Source organism: Periophthalmus magnuspinnatus, chromosome 7 (genome assembly GCF_009829125.3).
Source record: "Periophthalmus magnuspinnatus isolate fPerMag1 chromosome 7, fPerMag1.2.pri, whole genome shotgun sequence".
Taxonomy (NCBI): domain Eukaryota; kingdom Metazoa; phylum Chordata; class Actinopteri; order Gobiiformes; family Gobiidae; genus Periophthalmus; species Periophthalmus magnuspinnatus.
In genome coordinates this window covers 20,679,652-20,698,147 of record NC_047132.1, presented here as the reverse complement: position 1 = coordinate 20,698,147, position 18,496 = coordinate 20,679,652, and the positions used below count along the sequence as shown (strand labels likewise).

General features: G+C 38.0%; 2 protein-coding genes across 2 annotated transcripts in view; both read right to left on the bottom strand.

Annotated features, from left to right (window-relative positions):
• ctnnbl1 (catenin, beta like 1) overlaps positions 1 to 14,774 on the bottom strand; it is a 49,070-nt gene extending 34,296 nt beyond the window's left edge. The window contains exons 1-10 of the mRNA XM_033969870.2: positions 14,649 to 14,774; positions 12,298 to 12,504; positions 11,186 to 11,292; positions 10,548 to 10,687; positions 9,721 to 9,818; positions 6,501 to 6,594; positions 4,512 to 4,603; positions 4,127 to 4,199; positions 2,998 to 3,056; positions 1,892 to 2,040 (exon numbers count right to left, since the gene is read on the bottom strand). Coding sequence (XP_033825761.1) covers positions 1,892 to 2,040; positions 2,998 to 3,056; positions 4,127 to 4,199; positions 4,512 to 4,603; positions 6,501 to 6,594; positions 9,721 to 9,818; positions 10,548 to 10,687; positions 11,186 to 11,292; positions 12,298 to 12,504; positions 14,649 to 14,678 — 1,049 coding nt within the window. The 5' untranslated portion in view covers positions 14,679 to 14,774. The remainder of the gene's footprint in view (positions 1 to 1,891; positions 2,041 to 2,997; positions 3,057 to 4,126; positions 4,200 to 4,511; positions 4,604 to 6,500; positions 6,595 to 9,720; positions 9,819 to 10,547; positions 10,688 to 11,185; positions 11,293 to 12,297; positions 12,505 to 14,648) is intronic.
• A 599-nt stretch (positions 14,775 to 15,373) lies between these two features.
• LOC129456351 (uncharacterized) lies at positions 15,374 to 17,711 on the bottom strand. Its single transcript, XM_055222756.1, has 5 exons — positions 17,547 to 17,711; positions 17,003 to 17,209; positions 16,647 to 16,882; positions 16,254 to 16,501; positions 15,374 to 15,577 (listed from the first exon to the last, which is right to left on the bottom strand). Exons 1-5 carry the CDS (start codon positions 17,696 to 17,698, stop codon positions 15,374 to 15,376), a joined length of 1,047 nt encoding a protein of 348 aa, XP_055078731.1. The 5' UTR covers positions 17,699 to 17,711.
• Between the last annotated feature and the right edge of the window lie 785 nt (positions 17,712 to 18,496).

Here is an 18,496-nt window from a genome sequence, read left to right as displayed (position 1 = left end):
ATTTTTAAAACAATAAAAGGTAACATGGCAATCTAAATGTTATGTGTTATAAGTTAAAACCCCATAGAAGTAAAATACCCCCTCCTTAAAACTGATATTAATGTAAAGATACGGATGCTAAACTACATTTGAATCAATTCGCTGCATTGGCATAGGTACAGTATAAAATATATGAAATTGTCTGATTGTAGACATGTTTCAAATGATTGACTTAGTTTAGGAAAGTAAATACAGAAGCAGCTGTGGTACCACAAATAATTGAATATAGTCCATTTGGGGAAAGACGGGGCACTTATTATAGATTCCATTAAAATGTGTTTTTGCAGTTTCTCGTTTCTAAACAAGTGACAAATGACTATTAATGAATCCAACTGTTACAATTAGTCTACACTATCCAAAAAGGCAGAGATATTTTGTATCAGTCTGCAAGCTGGCTCATTATTATCAACCAAATCTGACCATGTGTTGTGCAAATCTGATCTTCATCTGTTTATTGTCATTAAACGATGGCATGATGAGAGACGCCAACTGTTCCTCCTCCTCCTCCTCCTCTTCCTCCTTCCTCTTCCTCTTGTCTAGGTTCAGGAAATGTAGCCGTCTGTGCCGTGTCACTTCCTCTGTTCCCACCAATGACAGATGACAGTGTTTATGTGGGAGGAGGGACACATATTTCAGCTGCTGAGTGTGCCTGTCTGGACGGATGTATTAAAGATGATGGATGGCTGAAAGGGCCACAAGAAGCAATGCGCTGTGTGTTTTGTGAAGGCAAACCAGACATCTGATGTACTGCACACTCAGGTGGTCAATGTCATGGAGCAGGGCATGAAATATGTTTGTGAATTACAGTGCCAGTTAAGCGAACACTTGTACTAAACCAGTGTTTGAAATGGGTTTGTCAACACTTGGCTTTCTGAATTTATTTTTATTTAAAGCAGGCCCATTATGCAAAATCTACTTTTTAGAGCTTTTGAACATGTTATAGATGTGTTTAGAGTAATTTGTGCATGTTTGAACAATGTTTAATCGGTTATTTTCAAGAGGCCATATTGCCGAGCAATCTGAGTTTTCACCACCACCGACATACGCCCACTGCTCTCTACTTACTTCATTCTCCAATTTTATTTTCTTAATCGGTGATATGCCTAGGATTCGGCAGCGCTGTGTAGTCATTTTGGTACAAATGAAAAAAGATCTGCTGCCCGTTCGATCTGCAGCTATCCATCTGAGGTGCAGATTCTTTGTTGTTGTTACGCCGTTCCAATCGGGCACCGCAGTTTTCTAACACAGTTTCTTTTATCAAGTCATCTTTGATAAATGTTGCCCAAATTATAACATACTGATCCATGGGTGTCATAGATTATACCACTACAGTAGACACAAACACAATAGGTCTTCATTGAGTTTGGATAGTGAGTTTGTATGGAAGAGAACAGATAGTTTAGATCAGGGGTGCCCAAACTCTTTTCACCGAGAGCCATATCTTGAAAAATATTCTACACGGAGGGTCACAGACCTGCGGTCAATACAGTGGATAATTCACATGGGTGAAAATACTTTAAATAAGGCTTGAAATCTTATTATTGATTGATGACAATGCAATGTGATGTTATTTAGGTTATTATTATTCAAATTTGCAGTAAAAAAGTGCTGATTATGATCAATTAGGCCAGTCTAACTGAAGGCCTGCTGGCCAATAAAAATTGGTCTGAGGGCCGCATTTGTCCCCCGGGCCGTAGATTGGACACCCCTGGTTTAGATAGTTTGACCTCTTGCGCTTTTTTGTGAATTTTCAAATTGAAGGTCTTGTTTTTAAAGATGAATAAATACTATACAGATGAAAATAGTATGACACCTTACATTGCTTTATCCATAGTTTAAGTGTTGGCCTCACCTGAGCATAAGATTCATAAGCTGGAGCCCCTCCCCTTTGAGGAAACGGTCTCTGTTATTCGGCAACATTAAACATGAGCATAGAGCATCAAACAGGTTTTCCATCATCTCCTGCTCCTCCGCTGTGGACGGGTTGTGGCGCTTGAATACCTGAACAAACACATTCAGTGTTGTCAATATACAAACTTAGGTTTTTCAATGCTTTTTGTTAGACACTTTTATAGCAGAAATGCATAATGCAACATTAGAGTGCACAGATATTAGCAATATAGGCTGTTGGACAAAGTTGACATGAGCTCCCTTTTATTTTTATTCATTCATTTGCAAAAAAGAAGCTGTTGCTGTTGGTTACGGTAGGGTAGTAAATAGAATACAATTCTTGTGTGTTTTGTATAAGTTTTGTTAACTAAAGTCCATCATAATTTCCTAAAATACAAATTTTATTCCACCCCATAATTTCAACCTGTTGCAAATGCAATAATTTCAGTAGTTACAAAATTAAAACACGATTAATACATGACCACATAATTATCATGTGCCACTTAATTACTGTTGCTATAATGACGGTTTCCAGGGAAAGAGTAGTGATTAGACAAATATGTCTTTAAAAGGCACTTTCTATCACTCTTATCAAAAATATGCCTGAAGAGGTTATATATGTCATCCATGCATGTTTGAGTAATCTGGCCGCCTATCCCAGGCACTATTCGAACCCTTCTTACAGTTAGCAGTACGATTCTGTACAAGGCTTTTTTCCACAAAGGTTTGCTCCAAAACAATAACCTACAACTTCACAAACCTGATGTTATGTGCATTAATTTCATTACCCTGATTTGCTGCGATAAAATTCTGAAGGAGGTGCGACTTAGCACACGGAGCAAGAGGAATGGGGACTCAGAGCATCAAAAACTAAACAAATTAAACATTTTAATACATTTTATTGTTTTGAAAATGCTATACTCACCAAAAACAAAGTAACATGGTGATCTAAATATGTTATGTGTTAGCCACTGTTTAAAGAGGAGGTATTAATTGCTGAGTACTTCAACAGTAACACCGGAGTAAAACTAAATATAGCCCGATCATCTAAACCACACAAGGACTTACGGACAGTTGCTGCAGTAGCACATCGATGCCGTCCATCTCCCCCAGCAGCTCTCTGGTGTCTGGTTTGAGACAAGAGAAGAAGCAGAGCGGGAGTGTGAGCTATAAAAACTGAATAACAGGACAACAGGGAGATTCAGAGGAGACGGCTGCCTACATTTCAGCCATTTACAGAACAGCGGAAACTGCAGAGGGGGCATTATCAGGATACATGACGAGAAATGTAAAAAAACACAAAGTAAGAGTTTAAACAGTGACAAATGCATTGGTCATAAGGGAGAAACAGAAGATGAGGGGAGATGAGGACACAAACATTTCTTCAAGTATCCCATAAAAACAGAAGGAAATACATTAGAGAAAGATGTTTTTGCACCCAAGGGAAACTTTCAAATGTATTGTGATCTTACTATGTAATGTGTTATGGGGTGTTAGCTTCCCAAGATAGCTAGTAAGATTGACAACATAATTTTTCGAGAAATAATATCTAGCAATACAAAAGGCAGTAAACCATGAAGTACAGCTAGTACTAAGCATGGAATGGTTGCTTGGTTGGTCCTATCAAAATTATAGCAACGCTGTTATCTGACACATTCTTCCTAACTACAGACTGGGGAACACAGAATATTGTGGAGTAAAACTGGCTACATATTTTAAAACTAAAGCCACGATTCAACCAAAAGGAAAATCTCATGAACTACCTGTGTCCTGTTTATTATTATATGAATATATTTCATATGAGTTATTTTAATAATGATTTCAATTTTTATTAGATCAAGGACAGTATATGTGGATGGACAAAGGCAGAAAAAAGAACCAGTCAAATGAGGGTTAGGCAGCATGCCTTCACTGAATATCAATGCGGCTTGCAGCATTAATGAGAGCTTGTCCAAGGCCCTGACAGCCCTGTGGCTTTGCTAGAATTTACAAGCTTTATTTAGGCATCCACCTGAGAAAAAGACAGGGAAACAGCAGAAAAGACGTCCAAAATAAGCAATAGGTAATGGGAATAGAGTAAAAGCCAAAGAATATACCAAAGGCGATGGATTCTTAACACAGGGACAAAATGGAGGTAAGAAGAATAAGCTAGCCATGTTTTATTAGCCCCTCAGTGGGAAGCCCAAAGCACACTTACCATCATTGTTTTGTAGCAGAATGGCCAAGATTTCACTGCAGTACAGCTTGTTAGCGTCAAACGGCATCTTGGCCTGGAGGAAGAGTAAAACAGACCAAGTTCCAATTACCACATGTGTGTGCTATAAATAGAACAAAATTTTTTTGTCTTCATAAGGTAAGGCGTTCAAATATATTTTGGTGAAATTACTGTTAACACGTTTCTGCATACAGCACGTTTTCAGAAAAACATAATATGCCTTTTTTCACCTTAGACTGTATATAGCCATATTAAATACAAAAATATAAAATAAATAAGTACTTTAAAGGTTCTTTCAAATGCCCTCGTGACCATCAGACCTCCTCTACACAAGCTCTTGTACAGAACGTGCAGCTCGGAGCCTCACCTTGATTCTTTTGAGCAGCCACTGCATGAGTCCCTGCTGAGCTGCCTCCGTGCACAGTCCTGGTCTGAACTCTGCCATGTTTTCGATGATTGCTGAAGGGAAAAAACAACATGACTTTTACAACAGCAATAAGTCAGATGTGGACTCACTGTAAGCATTTTTAAGATTTTGAGATACTTACACCTGTCAGTCACAGTTTTATTTAAAGATCAGCAATGTACTTGATTCACATATGTATACAATGTGAGTGCTGCTGTGTGTAAACCAAGTTTCCTTGTTTATTTACATAAAATGTCTAAAAAGGACTCAGATATGTGACAACATAAATGTATATGGAATTCAGTTTGTTTGTCATAATTTATTTGCTTTTCCTAATTTGTTTCATCAAGGTTAAAGGTCCTATATTAAGATAAATTGACTATTGTGCTTTAAGCCATGTTAGAACCTCCTCAAAAACATACCTGGAGTTGTGTTTTGTTTCATTCACACATGTTTGAGTAACCCTTTATTTCTACTCTGTGTACATCTCCAAAGCTCAAAATGCTCTGTTCCACCTTGTGATGTCATGATATGGCAATTTTCAAGTTAACAGCTACCTTTTACCTTTTGTTCGGTAGAGACTGGCAATTTCAGGGCTAAAATTATCCAAATGATTCTAGTGAAGATGTATAGAGTTCAAAAAACACAGTGGAGCACTTCCTGGAATGTGTGGAACAGAGTGTTTTTAGTTTGAGAGAAACATTACAACAGAAATGGTGTAATAATAATGTAATATGGGCCCTTTATCCTTTATACTCAAGCACCTTATACTCCAACAGCATTACTTTTAGTTCCTGTTGCCTTCTCGTCAAAACAGACAGGACTTTCATGAACACAGACCACCTGCCAAAGTCTTGGGAAAGTGAAAAAACAACTGAAGCAAAACTTATTGAAAAAATGAAAGAGTAAAACAAAAGAGTGACATCTGGAGTGAGGCTGAGGGAAGCATTGGGGGAGCTGAGCTGTAGACGAGTGTTGAGGGAAGGCCTTTATCGGCGCTTCACCGGGAGCGGGCCGACAGCAGCTCAGAGCAGGGAGCAGCAGAACAGCACAAAAGGCTTATTCAGGCTTGTTGAGCTCCCTCGATAACGCTCTCAAACTCAAACGGCTGAATAAGGAATGCGCCACTCTCTCGATATATAAGCGCACACCTAAAGAGCCCTCCCGATGCCAAGCTTCAATCTGCTAATAATAAAAAAGAAGAATCAGCTCAGTGGAGTCGATGAACACAAAAGGATGGGACAAATACCAGAGAACATCACTTATGGCTCACCTATGTCCTTGAACAGACTTTTGCATTCACACTTTATTTCATTTTAAATCAAAAACAGCTTTATGTAAAATAGTAATATAATTCTTTTGAAAAGGGAGTGAAATGTGTAGACTGCATCTGGGCATTGTAGTTTGTCAAAAAGACTAAACTTTAAAGTAGCTGATTCCACTTTGTAGTTTAAAGCAAAAGTGCCTTGTAGCTATCTTTTCAATGATGTAATTGACCAACTACATAATTTTGTTTATCAAAATGTAATTAATTGCAGAGCTCTATATAAGACTACAAAAACAATAGATTTTGACTTAGTATTAAACGATTTGGTTTATTTTCCCTCGCCACTCCCAATAGGATTTCTAGTGACAATCCACTGTTGGTTGTTGAGCAGTGACAGGGTAGTTTTTCACTGGTGGCTATGCTTTGTTGTCCCGCTCAGTGGTCTGGGACTCGGTTCAAAATGCGATGCATGTTTGAACGCTGCCTGCCAACTACTCATCAGTGTAACTCGGCAGTACTTCAACGACTCTGGACTGCTCTGTCGGCCATTGTTCCCTCATGTTCGTATTCCAGACACTGCCTTGTTTTGATGAATAAGCTGTGCGTGTACAATGCCAGTATAGAGTATTCAGATGAAGCAGTTAGAAGCCATTTTGGTGAATTTTAGACCATCTTAAGCTTACCCAGTGTGTTGTAGACACCGTCGGCCTCCTCCTTCACAGACTCATCCAGACGCTCCATATTCTGCACCAGCAAAGCCACCACCTGACCCTCCAACTGCAGACACAAGCACCATAAAAATGCTTAGAAAATATGACTGTAACTGAAGGAACAAACAATGTTTCCCAGCAAATTTGCGGTGCGGAATATATTATTGCTACTTTTACTTCTACCAATATGTGAAAGAGGGGTAATTTACTTCTATGGGGTATTAACTGCTCATACATATGTTGATCACCATGTTACATTTTATTGTATCGAAAATGCTATATTTGCCGAAAACAACGTATTAACATATTTTTAAAGTTTCAGTTTTGTTTTTGATGCTCCAAGTCTCCCCTCCCTGCGTTAAATAACTCCCCCTTCAGAGCACTATCTCAACACAATCGCGTGCATTGTGCTAATGAAACTACTGCACATCGCATCAGGTTTGTCAAGTTGCTGTGTACAGTTTTGCATCATGTTTTTGTATAGTTATGAAGAACTGCTATATGGGAGCATGAATGATGTGAGCTTGTGGGCTGAGCATTGTACAGAATCTTCCAGTTAATCATAAGGAGGGTTCAAATAGGACCTGGGAGAGATTGCTAAATTACTGAAACATGCATGGGTGACATCTAAAACCTCTTCAGGCAAACTTTTGACGAGGGAACAACTTTATAAAATGGTAGAAAGCTGAAAAATAAATGCATAATACCTCCTATTTAAGTGTTTACCTTGTTATGTTGTGTGTGTTTTTTTTTAGGAATTACATAACTTAACCGAAGGTGTCAAGACACAAAAGTTAAGTTTTAGCGGTATCATGGTGAACTATTTCTGATCAAGAAAACAGATGAATGTATACGCCAAAACAATTAGGAAGTTAAAAATCATTAAACAGAAAATTCTAATAAAATGCCCAAAGCAAATAGTAATTTAGAAAAATAGTTGTGATGGATTGTGTCATTTGAGGTTAACAAAATGGTAAAGTTTGTGCATTTGTTTCTTTACCATCTTTCCTCTGTGGAGCTCTCTGTGAATTTCTAAAGCACTATTGTAAATGGTCACAAGTCCATTTCACTCTCGTGCTCCCTTCTCTTTACTTTTGTTTTCCTCTCCTAACCTACACTATTCAACCACTCAATACATTCTGATCCTACCATTAGGCCTGTATAAAACAAATGAAAGTGGTTTCTCTTGCAGATGTCCATGTTGGCACAAGACAAGTCAAAGTGTTATCAGTCAAGTGGAGATTGGGCTCTCTTAACCTATCAGAGGTGGCTGGGAGCTGGCTGTCGGGATAAAAGTCCCATTACAGATGAGAGAACAGTCGGACCGTCGGCGCAGATTTATGAGGCACAGAGAGAGCGTCCCGGATCATTTGATTCATCTTATCAAGGAGACCACCTGGCCTTCTGGCAACAGGGACTGACAGCTGGAAGCATTACAGCGCACTGCAGAGACAAATGGATTCAGCCGGGCCTTGCAGCCTGTGAGCGTGGCCACCAAAAACCGTGGCTTACAACAATGTATTTACAGGTAATTTACTGAATTTAATGTTGGGTAGAATGACATGTCAAAGTGGAACAAAACTGTGTATATAGTGTTTTAATACAAAAAAATACAACAGTAGACAGTGGTAATGTTTGTACAAACTATGTTAAATTGCAGCTTTCTGTTAAAAAAACTATTTTTGATAACTTAGGTGTTATCAAAACCATGGCTGCAGGAGGGGAATTTGAAATGTTAGTACAATCTTACCGTTTCTTACACCTCCCGACCCCACCCCTCCTTACCACTGACTTTCTTCTCCAGGTACTTCCTAGTTTATCAGCACTATTTGAAATGTGGTGGTGGGTGGAGTTTAGGTGTTTAATCCCACTTTAAACTGTCAATGTCACCACATTGTAAGGAAATTCGTGAACCAGTTCGGTGAGGGGGAAAAATAAAACATTTTAGAACACAAGTCACAAGAATCTTTTGTGCTCTAAGCTGAGCAACAGATTTCACCAATCTTATTTTTAGATTGGTTTATTTAGATACCTATTCAACATGGTTACTATTTTGTAAATAATAACCATGTTGTTGAATCCAAGTTCTGCTTGAACACAGTGATGAACAGCAACATGCATGTTTAATAGGTTGATCATCTGTGTTTTGGTGATTAAGACAGTAAACAACTCCAAGGACAGGATTGCAGCTTGCCTTCCCAGTTGTATTTGTTGTGAGTGCTCCTCTTAACCAGATAAAATGCACTGGAGTGTGTGGCCCGCTGTACAAGTGGTCTCTAAGAGCAGCCACTTTTCATCAACCTCCAGGCATCACCCTTTCTCTGCATTTATCACTCGCTCACAGTTTGTTTGTCCCACTGAACACACAAGCCTTGTTTTGGATTTACAACATGACCTCTCTTCAAGTTAAAGACTCTCCAACTTTGGATAATGCTAGTAACAAAGATAATAGGTCAGAGTAAATTGTTGGTGGTCGGTGAGAGAATGGCGGAGATTGGTGCCAAGAGTACCCCAAGGTAGCTGTGCCAACAGGAGTAGCTTACCACACCCAGGGTGGGAGTAAATGAATAATGATAGCGTAGCACTTTGAAAGGCTTGTCAAGTTTGTAAAGTGCACCACAAATATAAGACTTTATTAAAGTAATAATGGTGCATCACTCTTATATAACCTTGTCAGTATACTTAAATCTAATATAGAGCAAAAGACACATTACCCACAATGCCTGTCTGCATCAATAGATACTGAAGCATTTAGCACCCAGAATCCAGAGCACGTTGCACAAACTTAGACAAGCACAAACTTTATGATTAGACACCAATCTTGCAGCAGTGAGAGACCAATAGAAAGCAGTTCCTTTCTCTATTATACGTATACATCTCCACATCACTGTAGTCTGACCTTTGTCTGTGTTGCTCGAAATGTCAGCAAACACAACTGGGCATTAGAAATCAGTGAATCAGACAGGCCACCATGGCAGACTGGGGAGATCAACTAGACAATGAGGAAGAATATAAAATAAGGGACTTTGCAAATGTGTGAATTTTATGAAAAGGGCAAACAAAGGTTGCCATCTTTGTTGATTGGTTAGAGACATTTTTAATCCCGTCGGTCTGTGTAATATGAGACTTTATAATTCCAGAATGAGTTTCCCTAAGTGCTACCAGATCAATGAAATGCAAATGCTGGACTTACCAGAGAATCAATGAGCACCTCCGCCCCCTCCTCACTCTCGTGGAGGGTGTCGATATCTGTCAGCTCTTGCAGCAGGTCCACCACCGCTATGGCCACATGTGACAAAGGTCAAGGAGTAACAGGCAGGGCACATTCCATAGCAAAAGATGAAAAATGGGAAGAGGCAATGTGAAAACTTGCTTCACTAAAACACTTACCTAATATACCAGTGTGTGACGAGATTCTGTTTTTAGAGAGCTAAATGGCAACATGCAGGGCTGCACAATTAAGAGAAATCAAATTGAAATGGAAAAGGTTGGAATTATTTTTAGATACCTAATAGAATGTCTTCACGTAAATACAAATTTCCTTTTTTTAAAGAAAGACATGTTGTATTTTTAGTTTAGACCTCTATACACATGTTCTGAAATGCATGGGATTGTCATCTCAATGTTCATCTTTTAGTCTTCTCTGAAAGGTTAGTGCTCCAAGACTTGAACACAATGTGCACTCTGAACATAAGCCTACTTTTTAAACATATACATCGCAAATCTAATCGCTCTTGCAAATAGGTCGGTACAATTTAGGAAAGAAATTTGATTTCATGTGTTCAAACATTTAAAAACAACATGCGTACATTATTTGGTGTAGCTGATTAGTTAGCCTGATTCTTAAGTTTAAACAACAGGACTAAAAGCGAAGTAGTGCTAATAGATGATTTTGAGCACAAGTGATACTAGTAAGTCAGTTTCATTAGTCACATCTTTTACAACATGCTTGAATTCAAATACAGCCATCAGGGAAAGAAAACTTGCCAATCCCTGTGATCAAGTACAGAAAAAGGATATCAGTGTTTTCATGGCTGAGCAGGCCCAGCAGTGAGTGGACAGCATTCAGCTCGACAAGCAGATGGTACAAGTCTGGCATAGTGGCAATCACATGCATCTCCTGGATAATGTCATTTAGATCCAACTCTGACTCCATGAACCTGGGCAAGAAAAAAAACTCAAAAATGTATGACATTAGCAGAAAGACAGTAGTCTATTTTAATATAAACTGCAATTATTTATCTCACAGTCGTACAAAGGACAGCGACACCACAGACCTGCTGTTTTCAGGAAAAATATGCCACCTCATGAGACTTATCAGGCTAAATATGTTAACTTGGGTGTGCCCAGCCTTACTTTGGCATTGATTTGGAAAAGCTAAGTGGACTCCTTAATGTTTAACAAGTAAAAAAAAAGCAAGCGACAGTTCACTGTTCAACATATTTAGCAGTCAAACAAAAGTTATTGAAGGTGATCACCAGTATATTGTAATAAATATATATTCCCACTTTTGAGCCAGTGCACGATGGTGGTTCTAAAGCTCTTATTTTAAGGTCACATAGTGTTCCTTTAATTATACGGCAGAAATGGACAGAAACTTTTAGTGTGTGTGACCCTGGTGGACTCAGAGTGCTCAGGGGAATGGTTAATGGCCCTACTTCTCTGGGTTGTCCGGAAACTTAATCCTCAGCTCCTGGTTTTTGTAGGACCTCTTCTCAAAGGTCAGAATCATTTTCTTCACTGAACTCTCGTCCACTGGCTCAGCCTGTTTGATTGAACCAGACAAAGAGATAAAGATACAGTTAGAAAAGTTACAAAATAGTGTTGTCACTACTAAAAACAATAAACCTACTACTTAATAAGGACCAATTTATTAAATTTATATTGATATCAAAGTGACGTTAAATTAAGTAGATAAATTAAGTAATGGCAGATTTATATGACCATGTGGTCTTATACTAGTTCTGTTATCAAGACCATTTTAAAACCATTCAGGAAAAACAACTGTCCTATTTTCCATATTGATAGCTCCTCAAATCAGTAACAAATTTAAAATTACAATTTTTGATAGACATTTTGTAATGTATGTTAATTGGTGTTGGTTACTTGGACTAAAATGACTTCAGCAAGATTTCTGATATCATGGAGAATCATCTGGACTCTTCAGTATTTAGTTTTACATGCCAAAATAGTAAAATGATAAAAGACAAAAAGGAAGTGGCATGAAATGCCACATTCAGCCATGAAAGACACATCCTAGCCAGTCTAACAGACTCCTACAGCCTTAATAAGAGTGCATTACTGAGCAGAGAAAGTGGGTTTGACCTCCCGTTGGGTTAAAAGCCTGAGGAGAGTGGCACAGATAATGGCAGGTTAGGAAATGACATTATAGAATAGTACTGCACTTTGCTTGGAGTGGCTCTTGACACTGAAAGGGCTGTGGGTGGGGTATAAAGCAGGGTGATAGATCTGCTCACTTTTATAATGCATTAACGAACAACTCAACAATGTCACCAAGGACAAGTCAGTGAACATAGAATAAAAATGTACATCTTTAGCAGGCTCTAAAATAGAAGTTCAAGGGGAAGGATGTGTCTAACATATGGCAACAGTTGGAGTCGTCTGTTACACAAAGCTCTTCAGAGGTAATGTTACCAGGATGTGAACATATGGGGGTCACACATTTTTGGCTTAACATAATTTAAGTTTAAGAGGAAAAGTAAAATATTTCTTTTAGATGTAGTGATTCAGTGAAAACATTTTGGCATACCTCTGGATCATCTTCATCCTGGTCCAGAAGTTTTTCTAAGATCTTGTTCCTGTGTCCAGTGTCCTCCTCAGACTCCTCCTCTGTCTCCATCTGTTCTCTGTGTCTGTGCAGCTCTCTACTCAGGGTCTTTTGGTGCTTCACTCTGATCTCATCTCCTCCTGTAGCCCCTCCATCTTGGTTCCTGGGACGCTTTGCTCCTCTGTCAGGCTACATTAAAATTAGTCAGATTAATTATTGCCCCTTTTTAGGTAATTCTATTTCATGTTCCAATTAGGGCAGTAATCAACTAAAGAAATTCTTGGTCAACTAAAGACATGTCCTTTGGATCCATTAGTTGACAATAAAAGAGTGTGACAAAATATCAAAACTATGTATCAGACCCAAACTGCAATCACAAGACTACACCTGCGCAAGTTCATGTAAAACACCTATAAAGGAAAAAGTACTAACAATGTATTTATAAAAATACATACTAAACTTGCAAATCATCAGTTTAATCTGCCTTTTTACATATACATACCAAAAGTACCAAATCTTCAGCGAATAATAATAATAATAATAACAATGCCTTGAATTTGCACTGCATTTTACAGGCTTGTCGAATCCTTTCAAGGCACTACACTGTAATAATTATTCATTCACTCCACATTCGGTGGTGGTAAGCTACTACTGCAAGCCACAGCTGCCCTGGGCAGACTGACGAAAGCGAAGCTGCCAATCTGCACCATCAACCTGACCACCACCAATTATTCATGTACACACCACTTCTATACTAGGTAAGGTGCATTCAAAGCTAACTCACTCACTAAAATAAAAATGATTAGTCAATTAAGACCCATTAATCGACTAAACAACTACTGCTAATACTAATATTAATATTAATAATAATACACTGAAAGCACTACACTGCATACACTGTAGTCATTCATTCACTCAAAACTCCACACTCAGTGATGGTAAGCTCTGAAACAGCCAAAAGTGATAGAAGTGAGGCTAAAAATCTGTGCCATCTGGCCCTCCAACCGCCACCAATCAGTCTCACACCACATTCTCACAAGCTAGATGGGTGAAATGCTTTACCGAAGGATAGCCAAAACTGTTCACACACCCAAACACAAAAGAAGAATGTGAGCCTGGTACTGTAATTGCATTTGCATATAGATGGCTGTAAATAGATTATGCTGTGTGCAGTGTGAGTGAGTGAAAATGAGACCTATATTTACTTGCAATCCTAATGTTGTAAAATTGTATCTCTGTGTACAAGTGTTAAATGTCACATGCCTTTGAAATATTTTATGAACTGTGTGACTTGCCTTGCTTCAGCAGGGAACCAAGCATGGAAATCACTTAGCTACAATCCCACATATTTAAATGTTTTTGCATTTCCGTTTTTAATTTGCATGGTAACTTTAATACGTAAATACAAATATACAGTGCATCTTAGTTCACCGTTATACAATGCATCAAAGAGAAACATCAGAGAGAAGCAAAAATATTTTTAAAATATATAAAATTTGTGCAAAGAGAAACAAAAATGTAAAAATGTAGCTACTACACTCTGCTTTCATATGCTCCATATTTACCTATAATGAGGAGCACATTATAAAGGAATGATCATGGTGTGATTTCTAAATATAGGCAATATGTACATGTATAATTATTCTCCAACTGTCTTTTCGTTGTTGTAATAGAAGAGCAGCGGGTCTGGAAGGGTTGGGGAATATTGACAAAAAACAAATACCTCTAGATATTGAGACCATATTTTTACAATACATCAGAAGTGTGTCTGTAAATGTCAGGATTGTTTTTGGGTTTTTTAAATCAGCTCTTTTAGTTGCTTTTAGACACTTTTTATTCTATCACCATATCTTAAGATCAACAAGGCTTATTTTGAAAAATATCTTATAGACTCTTAGACGATATATCTCTCAACAAGGAGTATATACAAAAACGTAATTAGTATTAATAAGAAAATTAGTTAACGTCATTGTAATTGCAGAAGTAATAGTAAAGGCAATTGTTTGAAGCCGTTATGGACACAGTATGTTCATGACAAAATATAACACGTTGGTGCAACTTTAAAAAAAAAACATGTGTCGCTAAAATAATTTCATACTGTTTGTCATAATGCCTGCCAATGTGAATGTTACAACAGCATGACAGTATGGCACAAGGTTATTTCTCAGTCCATCATGTTAAATGATTAGAATAAAAACATTCAGATAGTATAGATTGTGCAAATCAGTATCTAGTCTGTCCAGCAGCAACTGCTAACAGGGGTTTTGAATGAGACTCACGAGCTGGCGAAGACCATGCTTTTAGTTAGCTTTCCGTCCGTGAAAATCACTTACCTGGTAATTTAGGAGCTCTCCGACATCCATGCTGTAAGGCAGTAAATTTAAAATGCCAAAATTGACTAAATACGAGAAAGACCGCAGACTTGAGTTGCTTCGCGGCTAACAACAACCGTGCACATGAGCGCCGTAAAGCGCATTGTTTACTGTCGTAATAACACACTGTCGCAAATGTGAAGGCAAGATTTTTTGCTTTTCAATTATCCAACAAACGCTTTTTATTATCATTATTAATATCAAACACTCCAAAGAAGAAAATAAAAGTATTTTTTTTCCCAAATTTGGTGATGTGTTTTTAATTCCAAGTAGGTTTGCAGCAGGCCCATAGCTACTTAGAAATAGTTAGGAATAATTAGGAAACCATAGCCTAATCCAAAGACAGTATACAAAATAGTTATTAAGAAAAGTGTTAATTGCCTTACTTTCTAGGCTGAGTTAAAGTTACCATCTATAATTCAATTCAATTAAATTTTCTGGGAAACCTGGCCTTTGTTCAGGCTCACCTGCACTGACTAGTCTTTTTCACCAGGCCAAAGCTGGCACACTATCAGACTGCAGCAATGTAGATAACATCTAGGGTGGTGATATGTGAGAATACAACAGTGGCAGGTCAGACAATCTAATTACAAATGGTAGCTTTGAAGCTGAACTCAATAAAAGAATACATTTTCATTTTCAAAGAGAGACAAAATGGGTTATTGTAGAACATTTAGGATGAGAGCTCAGAGTCCATAGCAGAGCAGGTTGAGCGTCTCGCTACAGTCGCTTGGTTCTATGATTGGCTTGGAGATGGAGGACTTTCTGTTTACCACCAGGGCTCCACAGTGAAGATGCGGCTCGGGGCAGGAGGGGAGATCAGGCAGAGAGTATATTTCACCATTAGACCAAAACCAGAACCCGTTCATGAAGCGCAGACCCAGCCACACCTGATAAGCAAAATCACAAACTTCATCAACCAATTTTCCCAATACTGAATGTTTTGTTGAATAACTGACCAAATGAATTGCATGTTTAATAGCTTATACAAAGGCTATTAAATAAATTAAATAATTGATTATTGTTATTGTTATGATCTTGTTCCCAAAAAATTATCAAAAACATTCCTGAAGAGGTTTTAGATGTCATCCATGCATGTTTATTTTTGTAATTTTGTGATCTCTCCCAGACCCTATTCAAACTCTCCTTACAGTTACCTGCAAGCTTCAGTCCAATGAGAATAGCATTATTCAAACAAACATGGCAAGAAGTGTGGAGTTTACATGTTCTCCCTCTGCTTGGCTGTATTTCCTCTGGGTACTTCCTTAAACATGCACAAGAGGAAAACAACTATAAAGCCAAATATCATGGGCGCTGTATGTGCTTTGGTTACCCAATGACAGATTGCCTCAGTGATATTGAAGGATGGGTTAAATGAAGAGGACACATTTTGCTACAGGGATGAAGTAATTTGTTTTATAACTGTTGTGCTCAGGTGCCTATGGGCAATGACACATTTGTCTCCAGAAGCCAACCTTTAAAAATAAAGGATTCATAAAGTGTTCCTTTACCTGAAACACACAACTTTCTTCATATTCTCTTTCACTGGACATGTTTTAGACTTGCCTTATCCGTGGTGGCATTGCGGGCTAGGAACTGAATAAACTGCAGGTGAAATGCATCCCCACCGAGAAGCTGGTAAGAGCTGAAGTGAGTGTGTGGGATGTGAATCTTGCAGCGGTCGTAGGACTGTTCCCAAGTGAGGAGCTCCTGGACCAGTAGTAGGTTGTTAACAGAGCACAAGTAGGGGAAGGTCTCAGAACAGCTCTGGTCTGAAAAAGTCTTATTCTGGGACCACACAGTGCCACAGTAATCTGGACCAGAAACCATCAGAATATCAGATTAGAGATCTCTATGTCAAGATTAAGATTTTTTTAATCTTCATGATTAGGTTGAATTAGAATCTTCAAATTAAAATCAGGTTTTAACATTTTCCACAAGACTACAAAAACAACTCACCATAGTGGTACAGTCCAATCCAAACTGGAAAGTTTCTGGCGACATAGAATGGTGAAGATGACCATTGCAGATCTTTATCGCTGGTAACTGTAATGAATTCAAAATTATGTTCCACACAGTATTGTTTTGCCTCTTCCCATGTTTTAGTTTTGGGAATAAATATGTCCAGGACACCAAGAAGTCCTTGCATTCTGCAGAAGAAGAAGTGGATGTTTTCACAGTCATCATCAAGAGGTCTAAAGAGAATAGATAGTTAAAAAATAAAAATAAAAAATCAAATGTAGTTGGATTATAAATTATAACAACCCTAAGAAGTCGCAAAACTTGTAATGGATATAGATAAAAGATAGACTTACATATGAGTAGAATACAAGGCCTGCCCACACTCCCTGTTGCCAACTGGTAGGACAAAATTGTCCTGAACTGCCTGAGTATCCCCATTGCCTTTGTCCCAGTACCACTGAGAACCACTTTTTCTGAGTCCGATCCAGGAGTAGAAGATGCTCATGTCTATCACGTTCACATCATTCTCTGTCACTGTAGCAAGATCTGCATTATGTTCACTGCAAGACCATACACAATTCAACAAGTAGCATAAGAAAAAACTCCAAAATATTTAAGGAAAGCAGAAGGGTATGTCCTGGACCTATGCAATTACTTTCAGGGGGACACATGAGCCTTGTACAACCTCATTATGTAATAATGTAATAATATGTATATATATATATATATATATATATATATATATATATATATATATATATATATATATATATATATATATATATATATATATATATATATATATATATATATATATATATATATATATATATATATATATATATATATATATATATATTCTGAATCAGTGATTAGTAAATTAACACACACACCAACCTTTTGCAGTATGCTTGTGCATCCATCCATGTTCTGGGATAAGGCTTGTACCAAATTATTTGTTTAATAGTAAAAGTCTGTACTGGTCCAGAGCTGAACCACAGCAGGAGAATCATCTTCATTATCATCATCTCAGAACAAGCAGGACCCATTCTGTAAAACCAAATCTCATAATCTCATCAGTTCGTCTGCATATGGAGACCAGAAAAAGATACTTAATAATGCTCCGGCTAATTTCCAGAATTGCTTGAGCCTTTTTACTCTTTCACCATTACACTAGTGGTTTTAAATGGTTCGGGATGACTGTTGCAAATATATGTAAAACACTGTACAACAATTTGTATGCACCATGCAAATTTTGTTGATAAAAATAACACAAAATCACATTTACAATTGAGGATTAAATCAGAAAAAAACATCTCAGCCAGGTTTGAACTGGGACTTAAGTGTGTTTAAAGATGTCTGAACAATGACCAGAACATTAACCAGTCTTGCCTGGCCAGCCAAGATCACACGCTCTTGCAATACTTTACAAAGTATATTGTTGAACCAGATCCCATCTCCTTGCATGCATGCACATTTGACTAAGTAAAGACATGGAAAACATTTTGTTGGACAAAGGCCGGCCCTAATAGGGTGTGTTCACAGTCCTGGTTTAGTCCTGGTCTTGTCCAGGTTTTATTCTAGGTTCAGTGACAAGATGACTGAGTGACACTGGCACTCACGCCTCACAGCAAGAAGGTTCCAGTTCAATCCCGGAGTCACTTGTGAAGAGTTTCTCCCTTTGTCTGGTTGGGACAATAAAGTGTACCTTGAGCGCGCTCCCTCCCTACCCCTGCTTGGACATTTTGTGTAAGGTTTACATTATGCTTCAAATTATTATTATTATTGCTTGCTTTTTATCAGTCATACAGAATATTCTATTAAAAATAAAAATCACAAGAAGAAAA